General features: G+C 38.2%; 1 protein-coding gene across 1 annotated transcript; it reads right to left on the bottom strand.

Annotated features, from left to right (window-relative positions):
* Positions 1–21,799, bottom strand: LOC122091663 (TOM1-like protein 3). Its single transcript, XM_042661705.1, has 10 exons — positions 21,432–21,799; positions 20,694–20,846; positions 17,689–17,767; positions 13,840–13,938; positions 13,626–13,739; positions 13,001–13,146; positions 2,006–2,087; positions 1,279–1,364; positions 996–1,187; positions 1–889 (listed from the first exon to the last, which is right to left on the bottom strand). The coding sequence occupies exons 2-10, from the start codon at positions 20,801–20,803 to the stop codon at positions 268–270; spliced, it is 1,530 nt and encodes a 509-aa protein (XP_042517639.1). The 5' UTR covers positions 20,804–20,846; positions 21,432–21,799; the 3' UTR covers positions 1–267.
* Positions 21,800–24,654: the final 2,855 nt, after the last annotated feature.

Below are 24,654 nucleotides of genomic sequence, written 5' to 3'. Positions count from 1 at the left end.
TATAAGAACAAAACCACTATAATATACATGCACTCCCATCTCGAATAAAGAATACACCTCTCTTTGGCAACATCTGGGCAACCAAAAATGGAAGTCAACCCAGTGTCACCAATCTTAAAAACTAAACTCCACAGAAACATATCAAAACCTGCATCAAATAACATAGACAACCACTCCCATCCACTTTTATTCAACGAAAGCCAGATGAACCAATATGCATGCATGCAAGGTAATACTAATGAGTAATCCAGAGCTCCCAACTAAAGTTCAATATGACCTATTACCACCTGGTTTAGACGAAGATGAGGTCTTGGTCTTTGCAAAGTCGACCAACTCTTTGAAGAGGGCATCCTCTGATTTTGTTGACGTGGTCGAGTCCTGAGATTTTGTCTTCCCATGATTAAGGGAAAGAGACTGTGTCCGTCCGATTAACCCATCATATGAAAGTCCTGATCCACTACCATTAGGTGAAGCACCAGATGGCACACCGTGTTGTTGTTCGAAGAACTGCTGTCTCTGATTATATTTCGCAGGTGGGGGTGGTAGCGGGGTCGGAGACTGGACATCCCAAGGGGCTGGAGGTAGCTTCTCAGTAGACTTTGCAGTTTGCAGAGGTTCATCATATTTGGGTGGTCCAGATAACTTGGAAGATGAGGTTGAGTCCTTTGCATCCGAGGGCGGAGATAGAGAGCTTGTCTGTGTGTTGTCCAAATTAAAAGGAACTACAGAGGGCTTTGAGGCATCACCACTGAGATAATCAACCAAGCCAGCATCTGTAGCAACTGGCCATTTTGACGAAGGGGGTGGAGGAAGGAGTGGGTTAACATTCTGTTCATTTTTACCATTGCCAGGTTTCCTAGACAGCCCCTGTGCATTGTCTTTTGAAGATCTGCAATGGTTAGTAGCATGATTATCTAAGCTATGTGAACTTGGAACGTGATAAATAGATTTAGACACTTGAACTAGGGGACACAGAACAAAAAAAAAAAAGTCACCTGTGAGCTAGCTGGGCAAATTCATCTTCTGACTCGTCATCCTCATGGCTGACATTCACAAGAGGTGCGAATGAGGCTTCTGTCACTCCAACACCCACATTAGGGGTTCCTTTCACTATGTCCTCATGCCGACAAAGCACATGCTGCAGTTCATCATTCAATGTCAACCCCTGGCATAGAAGCTCTTCATCTCTGAAATGAAAGCAACCATCTGAGTCAGTTTGAAGGCTTTAACATTTTTGAATAATGAAAAACCTACAATATATTTAAAGCAACTACATACGCTGTACTGTTAACTAGAATCATCACACGCTTCTGATAAGACTTGCACTGGTCGACAAAGTCAACTATTAGATCTTGCTTTACACCCTACACCGAAGATTCAAAATCAGAAGTCGGTAAAACTAAACTCTAGAAGACACAAATGATGATTAGCCATATTATTACCATTACTCAAGGAACGAATTAAATCCTAAGAGAATATCTCACATTCTAAATATGTTTTGAGCCCTGAGAATGATATCACATAACAAGTCATTGTAATTGCTTTATCTGGAGATTACAACAATGGCAATTTTTTTTCTTAACATGTCAAAAATAGAGGTTTGTCAATAGCCAACTTTCTCACAGCCAATTTCTATAAAAGCATCGACTTCAAATGATACCCCTTTCTATTACATTAACAGTTTTTATGCCGAGAGGGGGGATACAATTCACATTTTGAATGGCAGAGCTCACAGGCTCACATGACAGGACAAGATCTATAAAGTGAATATGTTTCAGTTTGACAGGAAATTTAATGGATTCCAAGAAGTAAACTTTGTAGAAGAAGTGATCATAGGAGAGTGTCTGTAAAATAAGATGAAGCAAAAAAGGCTTGCATTCTAAAGAAAATAAATTTAGCAAAAGAATGGAAAAACAAGTAGATCAGGATCTCTAAAACAGAAAATTCGATGCAGTGAGCATAGTCTCCTAAAATTCTTCAAGGAAAACCTAAAAGAAACAAGCACCTCCGGACTTTTTGGATCCAACGCATTAAGCATATCCATTAACACATCTGCTAGTCCACGAGCATTTTGAATCTCGGCCAAGCTGCATTAAAGGCAATTCAGGGAAGATAATGTAACAAAGATTCTGTTCTCATGCAAGAAAAATAAACGCAGCAAAAGAAACAGTGAACTGTAAATTTTGAGCAACAAGAAGAGAGAATTAATTAAACAGGAAACAAACAAGAATACAACTCAAGGCTGACAAAATCAGGGTCAAAGAACAAACGGAAACAGAGACTTACCCCCTTCCAAGCCATACCCATACTGTTACAGCCCCCAGGAACAAAGCAAGAAACACCAAAAAAAGAAAACAAACCAACCAACCCACAACAACTCCCAAAAACCACAGCAGCACCAACAGAAACCACAGAAAATGAATTGTGGAACTCGATCCCTCCAAAACTGATCTCATCTACAAGCCACAAATTATTTTGATCTTAGTTCCTTCCTTCTACCAGTCACCCAGATTAATATCACCTTTTACCTCAGAAAGATCACAAATAATTACACTCCTGAAAAAAGTGAACAATTACCCACTCCACCTGAAATTGCGAAGCACAAAATTCTTCCCCACCTCTTAAGTTCTTTGATACCGAATTTCAATCATGTCTTTCCTCTTGAAACCTGCTATTTCTTTTTCAGTGCATCAGCCTCTTCCTCAATCCTCTGACTTCCCAACCTCCACAGCTAACGGGATGATTATTTTTGGCTGCAGTGCCTCCTAACATGGCCTTCTTACAATTTCATTAACAGTAAGTGGGGATAACTTGTTGCTCAAACCAGAGCCTCAAGACTCTCGGGTAGCATCAGGCCCTAATTTCTGTGAAAATCACAATCCCGAAGAAACCAAGATACGATTGTCCAAAGAAGCATCTCCAAGGATGTGTTTAAGGCCTGGGCTATTACTGTAGCAAGAACAGATGTTCTGCAGCTGATCCAAAGAGCCAACTGAAACAAAGCTAGGGAGTGAATGGCATTACTGGAGAAACTAGAGGAAGAGAAACTTAGAAAGTTTAAGGCGTTGGATCTCCTTTCTGTCGCATGCCCCAACCCCTGCTGAATCCTTTTTGTTTGCTGCTACTTTCCCCTAGATGAATTTCTGCATAAAAATATTATTGGTTCTTCCTTATTGACTGCAAGTTAAGGGTTGGGCTAGTAACTGCTACTGCTAGGGACCTTGAAATGCATGCACCCCATTGGCAATTTACTGCTACATGTTCCCACCCCCATATTGCATAATTGGATTCTGTTAAGTTGATGCTAATGCTGAGGATTTTATTGCTCATTGCTTCTGTAATTTCCTGGTTTTAAATTTGCTCATAACTCATGATTTTTCTGTTCTTTACTCCCAACCCATAACTGAGTTTAACCTATGTTAGTGTGGCTAAACTAGTCAACCTGTATAGGGACTTTAATTCCTAGGATTCACCCTAAATCAATTCTGGTATTAGAGCGAATTTCCTGTCAACTCCTTTACTCCAATGGTTGCTTACACCACCCCCTCATTTGAACAGTGGACTCGGCTACTTCAACAGAATGAAGAAATCTTGAGAGCTAGTCAAGAGATGCTCAAAGCTACCCATGCAGAGTTGATTGCTAATAGGACAAACAGGGAAGCACAAGTTGTTACCCTCTAGGTCATTGCCACTAGACTTATTGCCATAGAGACACATTCTGAACCCAGACGGGCAACAAGGTCACGTTATTCATGACACTGCGACGCCGCCTCGGGAACCATGCTCTCATCAATGGAATGAAGAAGCCTTGAAAGCTCCCCAAGCTAATCTAGAAGTGCTTAAAGGCTGCCCATCTAGAGGCCATTACAACAAGCTTGGTTGCTGATGTTAATGATGAACTGGATGAGCCGATGAAGGAGATCGTGACCTCTGATGGTGAGATGTGCTGGATTTTTACTCCATCTAAGCCATTGATCGAGGATGTTGATCGAGTGGATCTGAATCTCTCCTTCTATAAAACTCGTGGACAAGTTTTTCTAAACATCAGGGGAATTGATGTAGCAGCGCTATGATGGATCAACCCAAACTTGCCTCCAGAACCCGAACCCGAACCAAAAACCAGATCCAATTTAGGATCAAAGTTACTAATTTGGTTCAAGATTATTGGAATATGTTAGGAATTTATTTTACTTGTAATCTTTTATTTTAGGTAGTACCTAGATAGGTAACGAGTTTCCAATTTGAGTCTTTCTTTGTTTCTAATTCTGTTAGTCTAGATTCTAGGAGATTTTATTTTTATTTTAGTCTTTGACTTTAATTAGGGAGCTGTAATTTTAGTTTATTATAAATAAGGCATGTAACCCAAGTTATGGGATAATTGATTGAAGAATAATGAGTTGGATTTGAGCCTGCGTGGTAGTCTTTTCCCCCCCCCTAATGCAAGGGTAGATTACAAGATACTAACCCCCACAAATTATACCCCAAACAATACAATTAAAAGAGCACCTTGCAAGGTGGAGATTTATGACCCACAGAACTTAACAACCCCCATGGGTGAAGTCCCAAAACTTAACAATCTCCATGGTGGAATTACAATTAAAAAGATTATAGAACAAGGCCTTAACAAGGCACACAAGACCCAACAAAATAGATCCCAAAATTTACACCCAAAAAAAAAAAACCCTATGGGATAAAATAGCCATGCGGCTAGGGTATTGGAGGTTACCTGCGTTGGCTGTGTAGGTTCCAAATGGGGCTGAAACCAGGGTCGATTGTAGGCCTGTAGGGGAGGGATAAAACCTCCAAAGATGAAGGGATTCTGCCGGCTGGTGTGAAAGATCTGCCGATTCTTGATTCCTGGCTTCTGGAGAGAGAAAAGGCCAAGAACTTTAAGACCCGGCTGTCCTGCCTGGACAGACCTGATATGAGGATCAATGGTCCCTGAGACTGTTAGGAACAGCTGCTGAAAAGGACAGACTAAACAGGGAACAGAGGAGAGAAATATGGAGATCGATCTCTCTATATAAGTCTTCACTGGTGCTGATCGATTCTTGCTTCATATGGTCTTCTTCAGCTTGTTGAATGAAAGTACTTGGCTGGGCAGACTTGATGCTTTCATCGGACAGGTCTGAAAGTCTTTTAATAACAGTAATAAGAACAGAATTCAAAACTAACAAAGAGAACAAGATAACTTGGGAGAGGGGGTGGCTATCTCAGCCTGGGCTTCTCACCCACAGCTATCGTGGGAGAGGGGGTGGCTATCTTAGCCTGGGCTTCTCACCCACAGCTATCCCAGCTGCCCTAAGCAATTGACTACAAACTTTCTTTCATTCCAATCTGTCCAATAACAGTACATATGCCTCTCATTTTATAGAGGGGAAGTTTACAATCATAATAGACACCCCTACTACAATTAGGAATTCATAATAGGACTAGGACTTGACTTTATGATTCCAACATGGAGTAGGACTAACTAACTAATAGTCCATATAGGACTTTACAACCAACCATCGGCCTAATGGGCCTTTATTGAATTAAATAACAACTAATTAAACTAATGAATTAAATCCCGTTTTCCTACCTTCTACCCATATTTTAGGTCCATTAAAGTGGTCCATTTCAAAGCAAACCCATGGGATCAAAGGCCCAACACATACATAACACAACCCAAGGCTTATTTGCAATAAAATAAGCCCAAGTGACTGATTCACATCAACCCCCCTCCTTCCTTCTTTATGAGATCTCTTCCCTCCCCTCTTCTCTCTCTTATTTCCTCCTTGTCCAGCGAGACAACCCCCCCCCTTTTTCTTTTTCTTCCCTGCGATCTCTTTATCTCCCCTCTTCTCCTGTCTTTCTTTCTGTTTGATCTTTCTTCTTTTCTGGTTCTGTTCCTGCGATCTTACAGTCCAACAAAGGGGGTACTGAACCACCCCCCCCCCTGATTCTTCATCTTTCCAACTTAGATTATAGGAACTGAGCTGATACCCAAGGGCGACCCAGGTTGCCAAATCTGGGACCCATTAGTTCCCTGAACTGGGATTCTAACCTGAGTTACAGGTCTGATCTCTGTTCTACCGCCAACAGTAGCTTCAGGTAATTTTCTTTTATGCTTCAAGGGCTGTTTCAGGGGATTATTACTTGGGTTTCGAAAATGAATGAGTCGCGAATCTGCTCCCAAAATCATGGCTCAAATCGAACTTGCATGAGTGATTTTTATTGTTCAAACTCTTCTTCTCTCCTGGTGGTTCTACCACCTGTAACCCCTTCCCAAGGTTGAAGAGAACCATCGTGGGTTATCAATAACCCTATAATTTCTCTTAGCCCATATTCATGACCCTTCCTTTCTTCCCTTTATTACAGCCTGACATTGAATCTTTCCCCTTCCTAGTTTACCCCTAGTGAATAAACCTAAACCCTGCCATATACCTTTGTCCTTTAATTATTAGTTCCAGTTCTGACCGTGAACAATAAATCAAAATTCCCACTTGTGGCCACTCTTCTTGACTGACTCATTTAACATTAGAAAGCTCTGGGTATTTACAGAAATTCCATTCCACCCCTATGAACTCTAATCTATTTACTATTTTGCCACTCAATTCCAAACATCAGTATATTTACTGTTTTTGCCACTTAATCTTAGACCTGAATTATTTAAGTTCTTAAGTGGGCCCATCAGCCATTCGAGTTTGGTCTTTGGGGTCCACCGGCAACACATTAGAAGGGAAGATAGCAAAGGAAAGTAGCGGCCGTCGACCAACTCAACCAGCAAAACTCACAAACCCTCACCACCATAAGCAAAGTCAACTTAAATCTCATTCAACATTCAATCTCCAATAATCTCCATCGATTACATGCATATAAACAGGAAAAGAAAAAAGACTCCCATAAGTTTTCTAAAACAGAATTGGAAACAAAATTGGACTCAATCACATGGCATGATTTGGGTAAAAAAGTGGTTCAACGATAAACCAAACCATTTACTCTTCTCTGTCCGTCTAATGATCTGCATTAACCATTGATGCTGGGGAATTAAAAGATGCCCTGCTGAACAGTCTGCGGACACAAGATGAATCTTTGAACTTCCACCAAGATGCCCTACCTTTTCAAATGGCCAAGGAGAGTAATCACTTACCTAGTTACCTTTGTCCCAAGGAATCAGTCTCACCAAACTGACGAAGCCAAAAAAGCACATCCAGTTCTTCGACTGCAAACACACATATTACTCCCATTTTTCGACCTCTCACTACGAGATGGTGGCCCAATCAAACCTGGATCTCAGGTCGATAGGTAGTAAAAACCAGGGACAAAAGCATCATCTGGCAATACTAGGCTCAGGCCCAGGCACAAGCGGACCTTGGCCAGGAAGCCAAACCTCATTCCCAGATATAAGGGTGTTAACTAGGGTCCCACTAAAAAGGGAAAACAAAATATAGTTTCAGAATAAAAAAATGGTATATCCTGACTGAAAACCTTATTTGCTTCAAATTCACATATGCTAACCCTTCATCAAGCTTCGTAAGATCCACAACATGCCAAGGCACCCAAAATCATGTAAAAAATTTACAAAAGGATGATAGGGATGGAATTAATCCAGGAAAAGAAGAAGCCCTTCCATACTATACAAGACCACGAAGCAAAGACAAGCGCAAACGACAAAGTACTGCACCTCCAGGTGATGGTGATAAAGCTCCAACCAGATCTAAGATCTCCGAATCAAGGGTCACAAAACTCAGCCCTGGCTCATGACTAGATATAGGGAAGTTCTTTGGCTAAATAAATGACCATATGCAGCAACCTAGTAGCTTGCAAACACTAGTTCCTTTCACACAATAAGCTCCAGAGTAAATGGTCTCCAGTGTTGTAGACCATAGATTTTTTTTCTTTTGAACCTGAGGCACTGGGTTTCCAGCACAAAAAGGATCAATTGCTGCCCCAGGAATCACCCCATCCATGCCATGTTTAGGAAAATAAATTACACCCCATAAGCAAAAGGGCAATGCATATGACCACAGGTGCAGGCCCAGCACAAATATTGGTCCTATTTTAATATCTATTTTCTATTGGCTTTTAATTCTTTAGGTTTTATTCATACTGGATTGAATTATATGGCCCAAAAATGGGGGGTCTATAGGGGTACGAAAAATAGTAATTAATTAGTAATGGGGTCCATTAGCTTGTGTAGTTGGCTTTAGTTTAGTTATTAAAAAGTCATCTTTTGATTAATTGTGTGGGGCCCAAGTTATCTTGAAAATTTAGGCTTCAACAATTCTAATTAGTTAAGTCTTTGTTAGATAAGTTAGTTTAGTTACCTTAACTATAGAATAAAATGAATTAAAATTGTCTTGATTTGGTAATTTTCTAGGTGTCCAGTTGTCTCTCCATTCTTCATCTTTTCTCTCCCTCCTCTATTCTCTTTTTCATCAATGGGCCTCACCAGGACTCAGAGATACAAAATTTTGTAGGAGAATGACCTAGAGTGACAAGATGATCAACCATTTAAATCTGATACAGAGCTGCCTCCTCACATACAAAACAGGAAAAAAGTTTGCCTAAATTCTGCATGTAAAGGACTCCCTGCAATAAGAAGTTGAGAATTCTTGCCCCAGAATCTCCTTTTGCAAGAACCCTTGCAAAGCTCAAAGCTACTTTCTACAGAAAGCCCTTAGGCACCTTTTGTTTGCCGGGCAAAAATGGATGGGAAAAGAAAATTCGTGGGCCTTACATGAATAGGGTCAAGGGACAGCAATATATTTTACCAAAAAGAGAGACATGACACAACAGCTAAACCATACAAGATAACTTGAGATATGAATAAATATAACACATTTATCAGGCCATACATTGGTTAGTTGTAACCCAACTAAGCCCTTAACTTCTGGAACCCCTCCCATTCATTCCACATCTTGGCCTTGCACGACAACAGATGGCTGCTGCTCCCATTTCTGGCTATGAGTTTCAACTTTCAAGACTTCAAGCTATTAAGTAGGAAAGAAAACAAGCTGAATTGTTCATTTCCTAGAGATAAACAATAAAATCTCCTAAGAGTTCTCTTTGATCCTCAAACCACAATCAGTTTGCACCATCAATCATGCACTGCTTCACAAAATCCCCACCTCCACCAACCCACTGCTCCAACAGAACGTGCATACCAACAATAATATCCCAGATATTTTGTTAGAACAACAAGAAAAAGAAGAAAACAAACAGTTACACACAAGATGACATATATTTAACGAGGTTCACACACCAATGTGATGTGCTACATCCTCGGGCAAAGAAGAAGATGATACACTAAGTTGGAAGAAAGAGTACAATGGAGATCTCTCAAGAAAACCCAAACTCGCGGCAAGAATACACGCCCAAAAAACCTAAAATGAAAAACCCCAAATCTCACTTTTCTTGCTCAACAAGATGATAGTACAAATATATACTCCTTCAAATCGGGTCGCATCCAGGAAGCAGGGAGCCCAAGCCCTTTGCTACCATTACAAACCTTAGGGAAAAAAAAATTCATTCAGGTCCCCACAAAAAATTTGTCGAAGCAAGTCAAATCTTCAAAACGGGTCAAAATTTTAAGACAAACATAACCACTTCAAAATTCATAAGTACCCTCAGGATATTCCTCACCACTAACACTACGCTCACGGCCCACCATGGCTTTCCCTGTGAATTCACAGGCCATAACTTTCAACTTCATATACTGAACCAATGAGAAAATATACCATAGAAACAATACGCGGGTAATCTGTGAGACAACTCTTTGTTTTGGATCCTATAGCATATTGGCTCTAATCAAACACCAATTAATGACTGGCTCTAGCGTGAAAAAAAAACTAAAGATTTATGAATGCCTTTTCGGAGTAAAATTCATCTGAAGGACATACAATTAAATAACTTAACAATCATGAGTGTAACTAAGCACCATCTCTGGATCTGTTTTCCTTGGTCAGTTGGTCCATACACTTCTCGATACAGTCTCATAGACAGAAATCTATATAAAGGCATAAATGTCTTTCATAGAATAAAATGAGTTCCTTAGTTGAGCCCATAGGATCCTACCAAAACCCTTCCTTTGGAATCTTCTCTGGTGGGTATTGATAAAATACATTGAGTACTACATATCAAGTTCACCCAACAGGCCAACAACAACAACAACTCAGCCTTTTCCCAACTAAACATATCAGCTTCATCCATGTTATGCAACTGCAATAAAATATGCTAATTTGATGATCTTTTGACGCATAGAATCAAATAGAGTGGTGAACTTATATGTTGAAACCATCTTTTGTTTGTCTCGTCTTATTACCCAAAAGTTCATTCAGTCGAGGATAAAAAAAGGGTTTTTATCATTATGTCACTAACAAGAGCTTGTCTTGCGCACTTCTCAAATAGACATGTGAAATGACAAGATTTTACCCTCATTGGAAAAAAAAAATTGAGGTATATTAACAGGGGAAAAAATAAGGTTACAACTTTTTTTTCACTGAGCTTGATTACAACAAGACTATATATTATATATATATATATACGGGAATGTCTGAATGTCTGAATGACACCTCTACAGGTGTATTTGGAATTTGTAACCTCCTATTGACTGACCTTTGTCTTATTCCCAGAAATTAGCTTCAAGGGTAAAAAAGGGTTTTAATTTGAGAATATCATAAAATGGAGTGGATTTTGTTGAGAGAGGTAGCAATGTAAAATCCAACAAGACAACGGTTCATGTTGTAAGCTTATAACCCTTGTCCCGTACTGAAGTGCTTAGCTTCAAGGGTTAGAAAGGGTTTTGATTTGAAATCATGCCATAAAATGGACTGGATTGCATTGAGGGGGTTAGCAATGAGCTTGTAACCCTTGCCACGAACTGAAGCTTCAACGATCCAAGTGACTCACCATTTTTTACTACCATGGAGTGGTTTTCTCAAAATCAAACTCAATCAAAACAATCATCACTTGGTTGATTTTGTGTGGATCACCTACGGAAACTGTTCATTAGTTTAAGAACCAAGTAATGCTCTTAGAAAAAGCACTCCAGAATATCAAAAGTGATACCAAATGCAACCTAAATCTCCCAGTTTCTTATCTCATCCATAACCGTCATTTTCATCTGTTACATCAAGAATTCTTTGTTTCTACTCTTTGCAAGTTGCAACTAACAACTTGGGCTCAACCGACCAAAACCATGACTCAGTAGCTAAACGTACAACGCCTATCCCTAGCCTGCAGCATTAACACTTTGGCTGGTCATCTCAAGTTGGGAGGGGTTGTGTTATGTGACGAGGGGGAGATGCCACATAGGCATTGGGCCAACCAATTCTCAAGCGCATGACCATAGGACTCTATCTCACAAGCTCCCTTCTTTGGCTGATGGAGTGTGACCTGGCTGATGTGGCACTAAGGGAGTTACATGGGAGTCACAGTTATTTATCTAGTCATCTTTGTATGGGAGTTGGGGAGTAATGGGATCCCGTAGGACTCTATAGATGAGTAGGATTAGTTATGTTAGAAGAGTTAAGTAGGGTAAGTAATTTTAACTACTTTGTATTTCCTTAAATACCTTAAGATAATATGAAGGAGAAGATATTGAACCCAACAAAAACTCTTTGAGTTACAGTAGGCTTCCTTCATAAGCCCAGAGGGATAGCAAGATGTTTGTGCATGCCAAGAGGGATAGCAAGATGTTTGTGCAAGTCAAGAGGGACAACACAATTACTTGGTGTTCGTTGAGCAATATCCCTATTTTCTCTCTTCTCCGATTTTGTCTCCTCCCTACTGTGCACGTATCAATTTGGTATCGAAGTTGGTTATAGATCGAAGGGTGGCGAAGCTTGAGGGAGACGTTTGTGCATGTCAAGAGGGATAGCAACAAATCCTCTCGAGGCAACAACAAATTCTTTCCAAATCCAAACTCATTGAGTTGCTCGAGAAGTGGAGTACTACACCCACCAACACCAGCTTTGTGGTCGGCATAAATTTGAGAGCATCCACCCCGAAGCCAGAGCCAAGCATGGCCAATGAGCAGCATCTTCAACGGATTGAAGATCAAATTAGAATTGTAACGATCAGCCGAGGATGGATGTTCAAGCAAAAGTGGATGCACCAACTTTTCAATACACAGGTTGACACCCAACAACCCTTGGAAGAACATTCTATTAACCAAAACAGTAATGGATAGGTTCCTGGAGATGGTGGCTATAAGGGACTTCCTAATGTTGTATTCGATATGCCCTTCCCATAAGATCCTAGCCTCAAAAAGGTTGTTAAGTTGGAGCCCCCTTCATTCCAATACTTAGAAAGTGATCTTGGTAGTTCGGGCGCATATCCGACTTCACCACACCACATTGGCTTGCCCTTGAGGACAAGGACATTTTTAAGGGGGAAGGAATGTTATGTGACGAGGGGAAGATGCCATGTAGGCATGGGCCTACCAATTCTCAAGAATTCTCAAGTGCATTCCCATAGGATTCTATCTCATGAGCTCCCTCCTTTGGCTGATGGATTGTGATGTGGCTGATGTGGCATCAAGGGAGTTACATAGGACTCTATGAATAAGTGGGATTAGTTATGTTAGATGTGTTAAGCAGGGTTAGTCATTTTAACTACTTTGTATTTCCTCAAAATACATCAAGATAATATGAAGAAGAAGATTTTGAACCCAATCAAGACTCTTTGAATTAAGGTAGGGTTCCTTCGTAAGCCAAGCCCCCCAAGCTTGGTCCGTTAAGCGATATCCCTATTTTATCTCCTCACTATTTTCTCTCTTCTCCAATTTCATCCCCTCTCTACCGTGCACGTATCAGGTTGGGTTATGGGTTGACTGTTCAATTCTTAACATGTTGCTTTTCTTGGCACTCAAGCCGACGAAAACTACCCAACTGCAATACTAGTGCAGAACATCACTCTTCAACCAAAAACCAAAGATTAAGAATGGAAAAAGCAACAAGAAGCCGTATGAATTGTGAATAGTATAATAATCTGAGAAAACAAAGGGGAATGGTACCTGAGACCAGATGCATCAGATTGAAGAGAAGCCTCAACAACTGCATTATCATACATTGGAGCAGAATGAACTACTGGCTGAGATTGGGGTGGAGTAAACAAGGGTACACTGTTCTCTGCTCGGGGTGGGAATTCTACTCCAGCAGTCTGTCAATTGTTGATCAAATCCATTTCTACAATGTTAGACTCTAATCACAATAATAATATATTTTCTTCATCAATATGACAAGGCAACTTGTTCATTTTCACACATTAAATTACCAACAAATCAGAGCACAGAATAATATAAATAGGGTTCGGTGCAACCAGGCAATCAGTCATACAATGATAGAAACTAAAATTGTATATGCAACGAAATAAACCAACAGAAATGCAAGAAGGCAGAAATTACAATCTGTAAAGGGGATGAATAGTTGTAGAAAAGATAGCAACAAATCAAGACAGTGAATAAAAGAAAATGTAAGCGCCAAAATCCTAATATAATCATAATGATAATTAAGCAATACAATGAACAGAGTACGACAATGGGGAATACAAGAAAAATTGACAGAAAGCTGGTGCAGACATTTTGAATCTTAAATATCAATTTAACAAAAGGCAAACGAGGAAAAGGTCAAATCAAGCACCCGCAGTTCATGGTATGCAGCATAATACTGGGGATATCTCCCTCCAGGTCCCCCAAAAGCTTCTTGCCAAGTATCTATTAGGATTAATATCTTTTCTCTCACATTTAAGTCGGGCTGCAGGTTGAAAATTTCAAAGAAATCAGTACATAAAAATTAATAATTGAAAGAAAACAGAGAAAATATAGAAATCAATGGCAAAGATACAAAAAAAAACCTTCTTCTTCACTATTTTGACCATTTCATGTAAAATATCACGCTCAACAATCTGCTGAAATAGATTCTCCCCACAATTTTTGCTGAGTGTCTCTAGCACCTGAAAAATAAAATCTCCAAGACAAGCATCAGAACTACAGAAAGAATGGCCAAACACCCTATACATCCGTGATAATTTAGATTTTTTTATAACCTAGCAAGTGAATGATTCAGTTGATGCAAAATTCAAGCACAAAAAACATATAAAGGAAACAGAGGATGGGAAAAAAAATTCCAGTTGCTAAATCTTCCATAGAACGAATCTTCATTAACACCCCAGAGATCCTGTTATATATTGCCACAAAACTTTTTCTTGATTCCCACATTTTTTCCCTCATCTGTTTGATCCTTCCGTGGGTTAGAATCCCTCATAAAGCATTTCAAATGTTCACATAAATTAATACATAAGTCTGATGCTATCACTGCTCGAGTTCAGACGTGCTAATATCAATCAAGGTGTCAAGCATTGAGTGTGTATTGGGCAGAGACAACTCGAAAATATAACGGAGAGATAATAAGAGACACTAGATATGCTTAAGATATGCTTGGATACATGCAAAATTAGTATTTTTAAGCAAAATATATTTGTAAATAAGAAATAGGTAATAATTTCTAATCACTAAAATATGTTATGAGTCAAGAGTATCCAATTTTCTTTTGGAATGGCATCATAAGGTCACTTAGCACATGAACAATAAAACATGAGATTCAAATGTGTGGTTAAAATTTAAAAAAAAAAAAATATATATATATATATAAGAATTAAGTATATATGCAAGTATAAACATACTAAACAAGCCAACGATATATAATTATTAGCATACAAACACTACCAATCAAACAATATGTAACCAAATTGATGAGGACATCATCCAAGGAATTAGGGCATATCCTAGGAGACGCCAACGAACACAAACTTATCACTACATATTGGCTAGATGTCCCTTGTGTGGATGCATATTTCTATTTAGTTATGTGTATCTTGTTTTATGTTGTTGTATTTTTATTTTATTTAGTGTCCAAACTATTATGTATTAATGTTGTAAGGGAGTCATTAGGAAGTTATTCATGGAGATGCAGTTATTAGGGAGTAGTTATTGTTGGCAAAGTAGTTTTCCTAGAGTTATTTCTCTTTTTTCATTTTGGGTTTTAAAAGGTTGTATTTGGACAATCAATGGAATAAAGAATTAAGGAATGAAAACAGGAACTGCTCCCCTCTTGCAGTATGAGTGTCTCTCTCTCCCTCTCAGTTTCTCTCTCCATCTTCTTCTTCTCTTTCTTGATTTTGTTCTCCCTACTTCTTCTCTCTCTGTTCCCTGCAAACCTTGGAGTGAATCCAAGTTGGTGTGAAGCCAAGCCCCCTTTCTCTTCCTTAATTCTTCTCTTATAGGCTACCGCCCTCTCTCTTTCCCTCTCCCGTATTCCTTTTCTACCAGTCCCAGTTTTCCCAGTTTTGTCTTAAATCATAGCCTTAAACATGAGGCGGCATGACAGCAAAGGAAGACTTGTTCCAACAACAACAACAACAAAGCCTTATCCCAACTTAATGGGGTCGGCTACATGGATCCAAGCAAGGACTGGGAAAAGGAAAAGTAAGTGACAGGAAACAAATCACAAAAATAGTGACGAAGTAGAACACAGCTAGATGGGGTCTAGTACCCGGATCCTGGACCTCCAATCTGCTCTATTCAATGCCATACTTGGAGCGAGGCCTAATATGTGCATGTCTTTCCTCACCACTTCTCCTATGTCATTTTTGGCCTACCCCTAGCTCTTTACATCATTCTATTTGGATCAGATCACTCCTCCTTACCAGTGCATCCAATGGCCTCCGTTGACCTTGGCCATACCATCTCAAACAACTTCCCTGAAGTTTATCATAGATTGGGGCAACTCCCAAGTCCGCTCTAATGCTTTCATTCCTTACCTTATCTTTCTTTTAGTTTTCCCGCATATCCATCTTAACATTCACATCTCCGTTACAGACAGCTTATCAATACGTCACTTCTTCACTACCCAACATTCCACACCATTATCATCTCGGGCATATGGCTGTCATATAAAATTTTCCCTTAATTTTTATAGGGGGCACGTCGGTCACACTTCTCCACTTCATCCATCCCACTTTAATCCTACGTGACACATCGTCCTCTATACCGCCTTCCTTATGTATGATAGATCCCAAAGGAAGACTTGTTCTAGGTTTCCCCAAACCTGTCCTGCATCATTTATACTACTTTTTAATTATAGAGTTCTATACTCTTCGCTATAATTTTAAGAAGTTTTTCATGTAAAATATAAATGCTTGATGAAGTTTGATAGTCTTTGTGTAAAATAAAAAGTTTTGACTCCTCTTACATGGCAATATATGAGGATTAACATGTAAATAGAGAAATACTTGGTGTAAAATAATGAGGAAATCACTCGACCGACCAATGTCGAAGATGGAGAGATTGAAGGAGTCGTAGGTGGAACACTGGAACTAGAAGACAGGGAGTCAAAGAACAGACAGGTACATAATGCTCCCCTTCATCCTTCTTCAATTAACAGCAGCTTCTGCCATGAGTTTTACTAACGGCGTCATCTTCTGCTAGTGCTGCCTCTGTGATTTCTTCTTATTCCTGGTCGTAGAGGCCACAGTTGCAATCCTTTCCCTTCACTGGCTCTTGTGGTAGCAGCGTTGGCTGCTGGTATACTCTTCTCAACTTCTTTCTTGGTTCATCTCAGCAAATGAAGTCTCAGTTTGATGAAATGAAGAACAAAGCATACATTGGTGAAAATGAAGAACAAAGCATGTGTCCAATACATATCAGTACTTAATACCTTGATATCATATCAATTCACAAAGCACTTAGTGATAGCTTTCACAAACAAGATAATAAGTTTACACCAGTTTTAACCATATAGCATGCTCATTTTGGTTGAGAATGGAATAATGAGATAGGGCAAGGGTTCCGTTATAACATGAATAAATGTGATGTCTTACTAATTACTTGCAAAGTGGCAACTTGTGAACTCACAAGTCACAAAGTTGACTTGGTGAACAATATCAGCACTCATCTAGCTAGGATCTTGAAAACTTCCAATTCCTAAGTCTAAGAAAGCAGCAGTCTCTGCTCATATATGAAATAAATATAAGCTACTAATCCTTGAAACTCTTAAATCTAAAGTGGTACAAATATCATGAAGCAAATGGTTCTACCAAATGAAATCTTCCACTCACTCATCTTTTCAATTTTTTTTTTTAATAGGTAGGCCACATGGAGAGCTGAACTTATGGCGTCTTAATTGTGAGGGGTGGTCCTTGCCAACTGAGCCCCATTTGGGGTTCCTTTTCAAGAAGTTCAATCTATTGTGTCCCGCAACCCTCAATTCTAACCCCTGCCTGGCAATCAGTTCAGATTACCATTGCAAATCCAGTGCTTGATCATTTTACTCCAAACTCCAAAGTAGGTAATTTCCAGCCTATATCATCCCTCAGGAATCCCATGCTACCTGTGTTAGCCTCCCAATGGTCAAGCAAACCCCTAATATTTCATCAAGGGGCTCAAGTTAAATGGGAGAAGTTAGACTGGGGATTAGAGTTTGGCGACCTTACTGAATTTTTAACAATCTAAGGAAGTTTCTTGCTTAAGCCACTAGCAACCATATTTCCCGAATGGAAATTGAAGCATTTATTCTTTTAATATAATGCAACAAGTAAATAGCCAATGATATCCTGACCTTCTAAACTATTTGTGAGTAAAACATTTGAGAGTTGAATCACACAGCAATAAATCTTCTCTACAGGGACAAAATGCAAATTACTCACAAATAACGCAAGAAGTTGTATTTTGGGATTTTTACTCCCTAGCCGTTTCTTAAGCAGCTTCAGCGCATCCTTTGCTTGCCTGTAGTTTGAACCAATTCAAAGTGAAATCAGGCAACAAAATGCAAAATGAATGTAATGCAAATACCAAACCTGCTTTATTGCAAAAAAAAAAAAATGTGAAAAGAAAGAAAACAATATGTACAAAAGTTGTGAAGATGGGTACAAAAAGTAAACAGGGCAAAAATTACCCAGAAAATGGGAAAAAAATGAAACAAGAGTGGAACTATAATGAAGCTGAACTCTAAATAACAGATGAGAAGTCTAATAAAATCAAACACCTCAAGATACTGCCAAAAGTCAGAGATTTGAAGGTATGTGTATAGGATGGTTCACAAGATATTACTCAAGGGACGTATACTCAAACAAGCAAACAATCAAACAACATATTTAAGGTCAGAAGTGATAGCAGTATAAAACATACTCAAACTGCATGATGTCATTCATTTTGGTTGAACATCAGGTAAAGAAGTGAATTATGTGCGCAAAGGAATCAATGTTGACCTTTTTAGTTCAAAAATCACAATTGGTGAATCATATATGCAACACCCTTTACAGAAGCCAACATTCAACAGTTCTACAGCTGGACATTATAGGGCAGATGCATTGTGATACAGAGCAAAGGATATGTCGATACCTTTACTCTTTATATTCCCACACAGACTGCATAAGGGTATGATTTGGGTTCAAGGTCTTGAGAATTCACAGGGGCATCAGAGACTTCAAATACAGAGATTTGTCTCTACCGATCAATACCCTACAGAGGCATGTCTCCAAAATGATTGAGCTTAGGGTTTGGAGCTTTGAATCTAAAGGTCAATTCTCCACTAAATATTTTTTACTGCCAAAAGATCGTGCAAGATGAGACACTGCGTATACTGGCATGCAAATAAATCACAAAAGGGGGGGATGAAATCAGGAAAATCGTGTAACGTAAACTAATCCCGAATCATAAAAATCCAGCAAGAGACTAGTACACACAGGATCGCAGAAACAGAGAATATAGCCCAGAAATAGGAGAAAATTTATAACTCTGGCCTAAGATATCAGAACAAGGTAGAAACCTGATCGAGTATCCTACTCTGGTTACAGGAAAGACCTACAAAACTCAATAGAATTCTAATAACAGATCAAGGAGTTGTGGATTAGTCCAAGTGCCACTAGGCATGGTTTAAGAAGTCTGCAAGATCTCGCTATTATCTCGCTATTTGAAAATGGCAAGATGAGATGAAAGGCGATATGTAAAAAGTCCACTATCTCGGTCGAATATCTCGGTCTCAACTCAGCTTGAGACCAAATCACATGGGGTATATACATAATTTCGACCCTCAACTCGACCCAACTCGACATATCTCGCCTATCTTGCCTATCTCGCCCTGCTGTGAAGAAAAAGTGAAGTATTAGTGGATTTTCTTGCCAAATTTCTCCTCTACAGTGTAGATTAACAACTTCAACACTTTGAGATTGGAGATTATCACTTCATCATCAACCTTTGGATATCCTTTTCTTCTCAAGAGCAGTTTTAGGTAAAAATAACTTCTCAAAATCATTTTTTCATAGAAACATGGTCAAGAGTTGTTTGTTTTTACTGTGGAATCGCCTAGGGTGAAGGGCCCGAAGACTACTTACATAAGGTACGAAGTCAAACTACCATTTTGGGTTTGAATTTTAAAAAACTGATGTTTTCACTATGTTTAGAAGGCCTAAAATAGGGTAACTGACAAGTTTCAAGGGCTAAAAACACCATATGGACACCGAGACTAACCAACGAGTCGACCGGGAAAATTACAAGATCTTGCCAGATCTCTCGTTTTTTATTTAGCAAGATTAGGGGCGAGATCGAGATCTTAAACATTGCTACTAGGAAAACTAATAAGAGAACTAGAACAGAAATATCAAGTATCAACCGGAATTTCAAATTTTAGGAATCGAAGATTAGCAGCAATACAAACAGAATTATGAGTATGATGTACAGAATAGATGAGAGATGAGAGAAACCAAGAGAATCAGGAAGAAAGAGAAGAAGAATATGATGAACAGCAGTAGAGAGATATCACTTGGTTGTAGAAAGGCCAAAACCATAGTAAGAAGAATAGAAGAAATAAGATCTAGAATACCAATCCTGTATGCACCACTCAAAAGTGCCAAAACTCTTGAGAAAAGTCTAAATTCCTTTAATCAATCTTGTCCAATTGATAAGGGCAGTGCATAAATATATAACCTTTTAAATTTCCAAAACTAACCAATAAAAGGACTCATAATCACTCACATGCACTGACCCAACTGAATAGACTCAAAATAGAGCTCTTAAAAGCTATTAAGTATCCTAATCTAACTCAAACACCTAACTTAAGACACTAAGTGGCGTACCAACTTTACCCATATGCTTATAAATTAGGATTATTCAATTCAACCCAAGAAAATAAAAGACCCAACCTATAACAAAAATACCCAAAGCTTGATTTCAGCCCATTGGACTACCACCAACACCTTGAGGGCCTCCCAAACTTGTGCCCAGGCCTCCATATGGGAAAATCATAGTCTGATGCAACTACACCAGCTTGGACCCTAATCTTCTATCAAACTTTAGGTGATGCATATGAAGTCATGACAGGCCAAAATGTGTAGAAAGACCACTAATGTACATGGGACTCCTTTTATGAGTATATCCTATAACAACAGATATTCCGATGTTCATCAGGGGAGATAGGGAATACAGATAGAAAGGAGGCAAGAAAAGGAATAACAAGAAGTTAAAAGTATTGCTGAAAGATTCAACTTAAGCAAGTAATGGACACGACTTTGGCCAGGAGGACAGGCATTTCGGTAAGAATGTTGTTAGTTAAATAAGAGGAATTGCAGGCAGCAACAAAGAGAAACTAAAAGTGAGAAGTAAACCGTTGCATAACAAACCCACCGAAAGAAAAAATAGAGTGGAAGAATCATACCCAGGGTCCATGTTAATAATGTCACATAACTCTATGTTTAATGCCCAGTCTGGACCAATCAGCATATCACTGGTCGCCCTATCAACACATGCTGCAGCATTATTAGCCATGCCTGCTCCCTCTCCTCCGACTCTGGCCACCTACGGATACCCCCTAAAAGCAAAAAAAAAAAAAAAAAAAAAACCACAAATAATAGCCAATTTTCAATCAGAACACTTCAGGCTCTAATAAATTGCAACATCATACTAAGCCAAAAAAACTTTCCCAGATTTTCCATCCTCAAGAAAAAATATCAAATATAACAGAATTGGCAATAATCTGAAATCAATACCTATTTCAAACAAAAGGCTAATTAAAATACATCAGACATTACAAGAGGATTGCAACTAATTGAATCTGCAACCATTTCTCCAGGATGACACTTTTACCACCACAATTCATCAGTAGGAACTCAAAGAAAGTCACAATCAAAAAGCATAACATCAAGAACCCATAAGATATTAAACAGTAAAACAGGCACGAAATCATCAAACAGACTTAAAAAGTCAAAGCAACAAACCCAACTGTCTTCCTGTTTCTGATATTAATATTATGGTACAATCATAAAAATACCCAAACAAAAAACAAAATTTGTTCGAATTCGATGTGATATATAACCAAAAATAGAAAACCCAGAACACATACATAAAACCAGAGGCGAAAATCTAGAAGAGAAAGATCAGATTTTACATAGCTTACCTGTCGATGAATTGTGCCCGAGAGAAAGAGGGGAAAAGTTGATAAAGGGTTTGGAGGTAGTTGATTATGCTTTTCTGGTTGAGATGTATTGCATAGAAATGTGTGTATTCTGTTGGTAGACGGGAAAGTAAGCTAAGGCTATGTATGTCAAACTGTAAAGGAAGAAACTTCGAAAACCTTAAAAACAGAGGAAAACGTAATCGGAAATCGAAATTCCCAAAATTGACTTTCGATTCTTTCCTTGCTTGTTCGTTCGCTTAGGCCTTTCGTCTCCCCTGCCTTTGTTTTATTTTCTTCTCCACTTGTACCGTTTTTTTTTTATTCGACTTGTCAATTGTGAACATAGAGAGATTTTCTATTTGTGATGCCGTTGGGAACGCGTTATGTGAGAAGTCCAAAGACTATATGTAAACTAACATTACTAAAAAGTCCAAATTTGACACGTCTACTTTGTTCTCTCCGTGAGTTGGGTCATGAATGAGATAGGCAGGCTTGGAAAGGTCGGCGAAACCCAAGTTGTAAGTTGAACCACTAATGTAAATTATATTCATGGGTGAACCAAATCGAACCACGCACATTTGCCAATAAAGGTTCCAGTTTAATCTATTTTTCAAAACCCATTGAGGATGGTTCGTCCATCATCCTAGGGTTCACATCGCGTTATAGAATTTTAATATATCTTAAAAAATACCCACATAATACACTTCGTTCACGTTAACAAAGAAACAATGCAAATTTGAGCGTCTTAAAACATATCTTTTTTTTCTTCTTTGGTGAAATTTGAAATATGCATATCCTTTTCTTATGCAAAGCGATTATGAAAATCCATGTTAAATGATTGGGCATAGTTTATGTACCAATTGCTGTTTAGGGAATAAGCCCATGGATATTGAGGTTTTACAAGCAATAAAATACTGACACCATTTTTTTGGTTGAACCTCATACCATATATGAGGCATCACTAATCTGGGACTGGGACTAAGTTGGAATAACACCAATTGTGTGATGTAATATAAATCTAAAACTGATTCTTTTTTTTTTTTTTTTTAATATCAATAACAACAACCATAACCTTATCCCAACTAAATGGGCTTGGCTGTATTAATCTGATCTGATCTAGAATAGTAGTAGATATAAAAAGATCTTGTCGTTCTTTTTTTGGGTAAAAAGATCCTCCCTAATTACCACACCTATTCTGAGCTTATTAAGAAAAAAATTTGGATAAACCAAGACTGAATATAATTTGTACTCTATAGAAGAATTTTCAAAATAGGATAACACGATTTTAATTTTTGGGGCTTAGACCATTAATGATATGCAAATAATGCCCCAATAAACCATTGCAAATGAAAGGATGAAAGTTTCGCCTTTCCATGGATGAAATAATAATGAGCATATTTTGAAAGCAAATTTTGAGTTTAAGGAAAACGTGTAAATGGTCTACCCTATAAATAACTCTGCTTAACTCTGCTTGTCATTTTAGTTTAAAGAAATGTTTTCAATTGATGGATCGTCTATAAAAATCAAAATTTCAATGTAACATTCGAAGGATACAATCATATAAAAATGAAGGTTCAAAAATGAAACTGAATTCTTATAAACTAAAGCATAGTTTAGATCCTAATTAGATTCAATAAAGTTGATTATATATACAATAATCCCTTAAAATTTATTGTTTATGAGCACATAAATAATAAGTTGAGTCATGCTTCTCTCCTAATTTATTATCAATTGTGATTGTTATCTTATACTAGTTAATAGATTTATTAGTTATAAGATAGTTTACAAATATTCATAAACAATTCCAAATACATGTATATGATGAGTTGTTATTGATGGTGTGAAGTTGTTTGTGTGTGCGAGAGAAGGTTATCTAATGCTAAAATAAAAGGAGGTTAGATATATTTTAAATAGTGACACTTGATATGGGTAATTAAAATATTTTGAAATGTACATTATTGCTTATTTATTTATTTAGGTAAAGTGTTCAGTTTGAAGATAAAAAAAAATATTTAGTATACAAGCTAAACTTACCATTTTTTTTTTTAATAAGAAATTGTTCATGAAATTTTCCATACCTTTACCAAAAAAAAAAAAAGCTTACGTACCCATTCATCATATATAATAAGGTGATCAGATGAGGTCATTGCTCATGAATTTTTTTTTAATTTTTTTTTTAAGTTGAAATTGTTCATGAAATTTTCCATCATTTGAAACGTAAAATAGTGTTGAGAGTCTTAGCTACTTTAAAGCTGGATATAAAAAAAGCACTGGACTGTGGGATTTTATCACACGAACTCTTTTAGAGCTAGGTCTTTTATGGAAAGTGGGTTCAACTTATTCACCAATGTGTAAGCACCGTCTGCTCTTTCCTTATTAATAGGGTCCAAAATGCTCATTTACACTTTTCCCTAGCTTATTCATCACTTGCTCCAATTGTCTAACATTTTTAATCTCGGCCGTTGCTTCCCATAACAATATACATGACATTACAGATCGAAGAAATAGTCCCCAATTACCCATTCTTTGTTTGTGGATGTTTGCATATTCTTCTTAAATCCGACCCATAGCTCACTCCGTCAATAAAATGGCATACTGAATTTCTATTATGAAGCATTTGACCAAGCAATCAACATTTTGAAGTCTTTAGTCTTCTTCAATACAAATTATCTTATGAGACTATATTTTTTGCTAGGATTGTTGGGGTGGAAGGCCTTCTTGCTCCAGGGAAGTACTTGGGTCTGCCTATTGAGTTTATGAAGGACAAGAAAACATACTTTCAGGAGATAAAAAAGCAGGACACTCAACAAGATTGCAGGGTAAAAGGAAAAAAAATGCTCTCACCAGTGGGAAGGGAAATTATTCTGAAGGCGATAGCTATTGCAACCCCTACTTAGGTGGTTGGACCTAGTTTTCACGTATGGCAGATCGGTTATGGCCCAAAGTTTATGTATGAATAGATAAATCCAATAGTCTCTTAAATACTTGCCAAATTTGAACCCAATTAGAGTTGGCCAAATCGCAATATACATTTTGATTACTTACTACATTTTGAAAACAAACGGATGACCAAAAGTATAAGGGAAAGAGGCCAAATACATTAAGGATAATGATTGAGTTTTGTTATGAAAATTGGCATGTGGCAAATCTAGAAGTTTGTTTCCTATTTGACTATTGGATTTACCAAATCATCCTTCCATGCGGCACATTAGATGGTCAATGC

The sequence above is a fragment of the Macadamia integrifolia genome, chromosome 10 (assembly GCF_013358625.1).
Source record: "Macadamia integrifolia cultivar HAES 741 chromosome 10, SCU_Mint_v3, whole genome shotgun sequence".
NCBI lineage: Eukaryota > Viridiplantae > Streptophyta > Magnoliopsida > Proteales > Proteaceae > Macadamia > Macadamia integrifolia.
The sequence above is the reverse complement of the archived record's forward strand: the minus strand, read 5'-3'. Positions and strand labels throughout refer to the sequence as shown.

Coding starts and splice junctions, on each gene's coding strand:
- LOC122091663 (XM_042661705.1), bottom strand. CDS start 20,803: ATGGCTAATAATGCTGCAGCATGTGTTGATAGGGCGACCAGTGATATG. Junction 13,939..17,688: donor TACAACTTCTTGCGTTATTT/GTGAGTAATTTG, acceptor TTTATTTTTCAG/GTGCTAGAGACACTCAGCAA. Junction 13,740..13,839: donor TCAAAATAGTGAAGAAGAAG/GTTTTTTTTTGT, acceptor TTCAACCTGCAG/CCCGACTTAAATGTGAGAGA.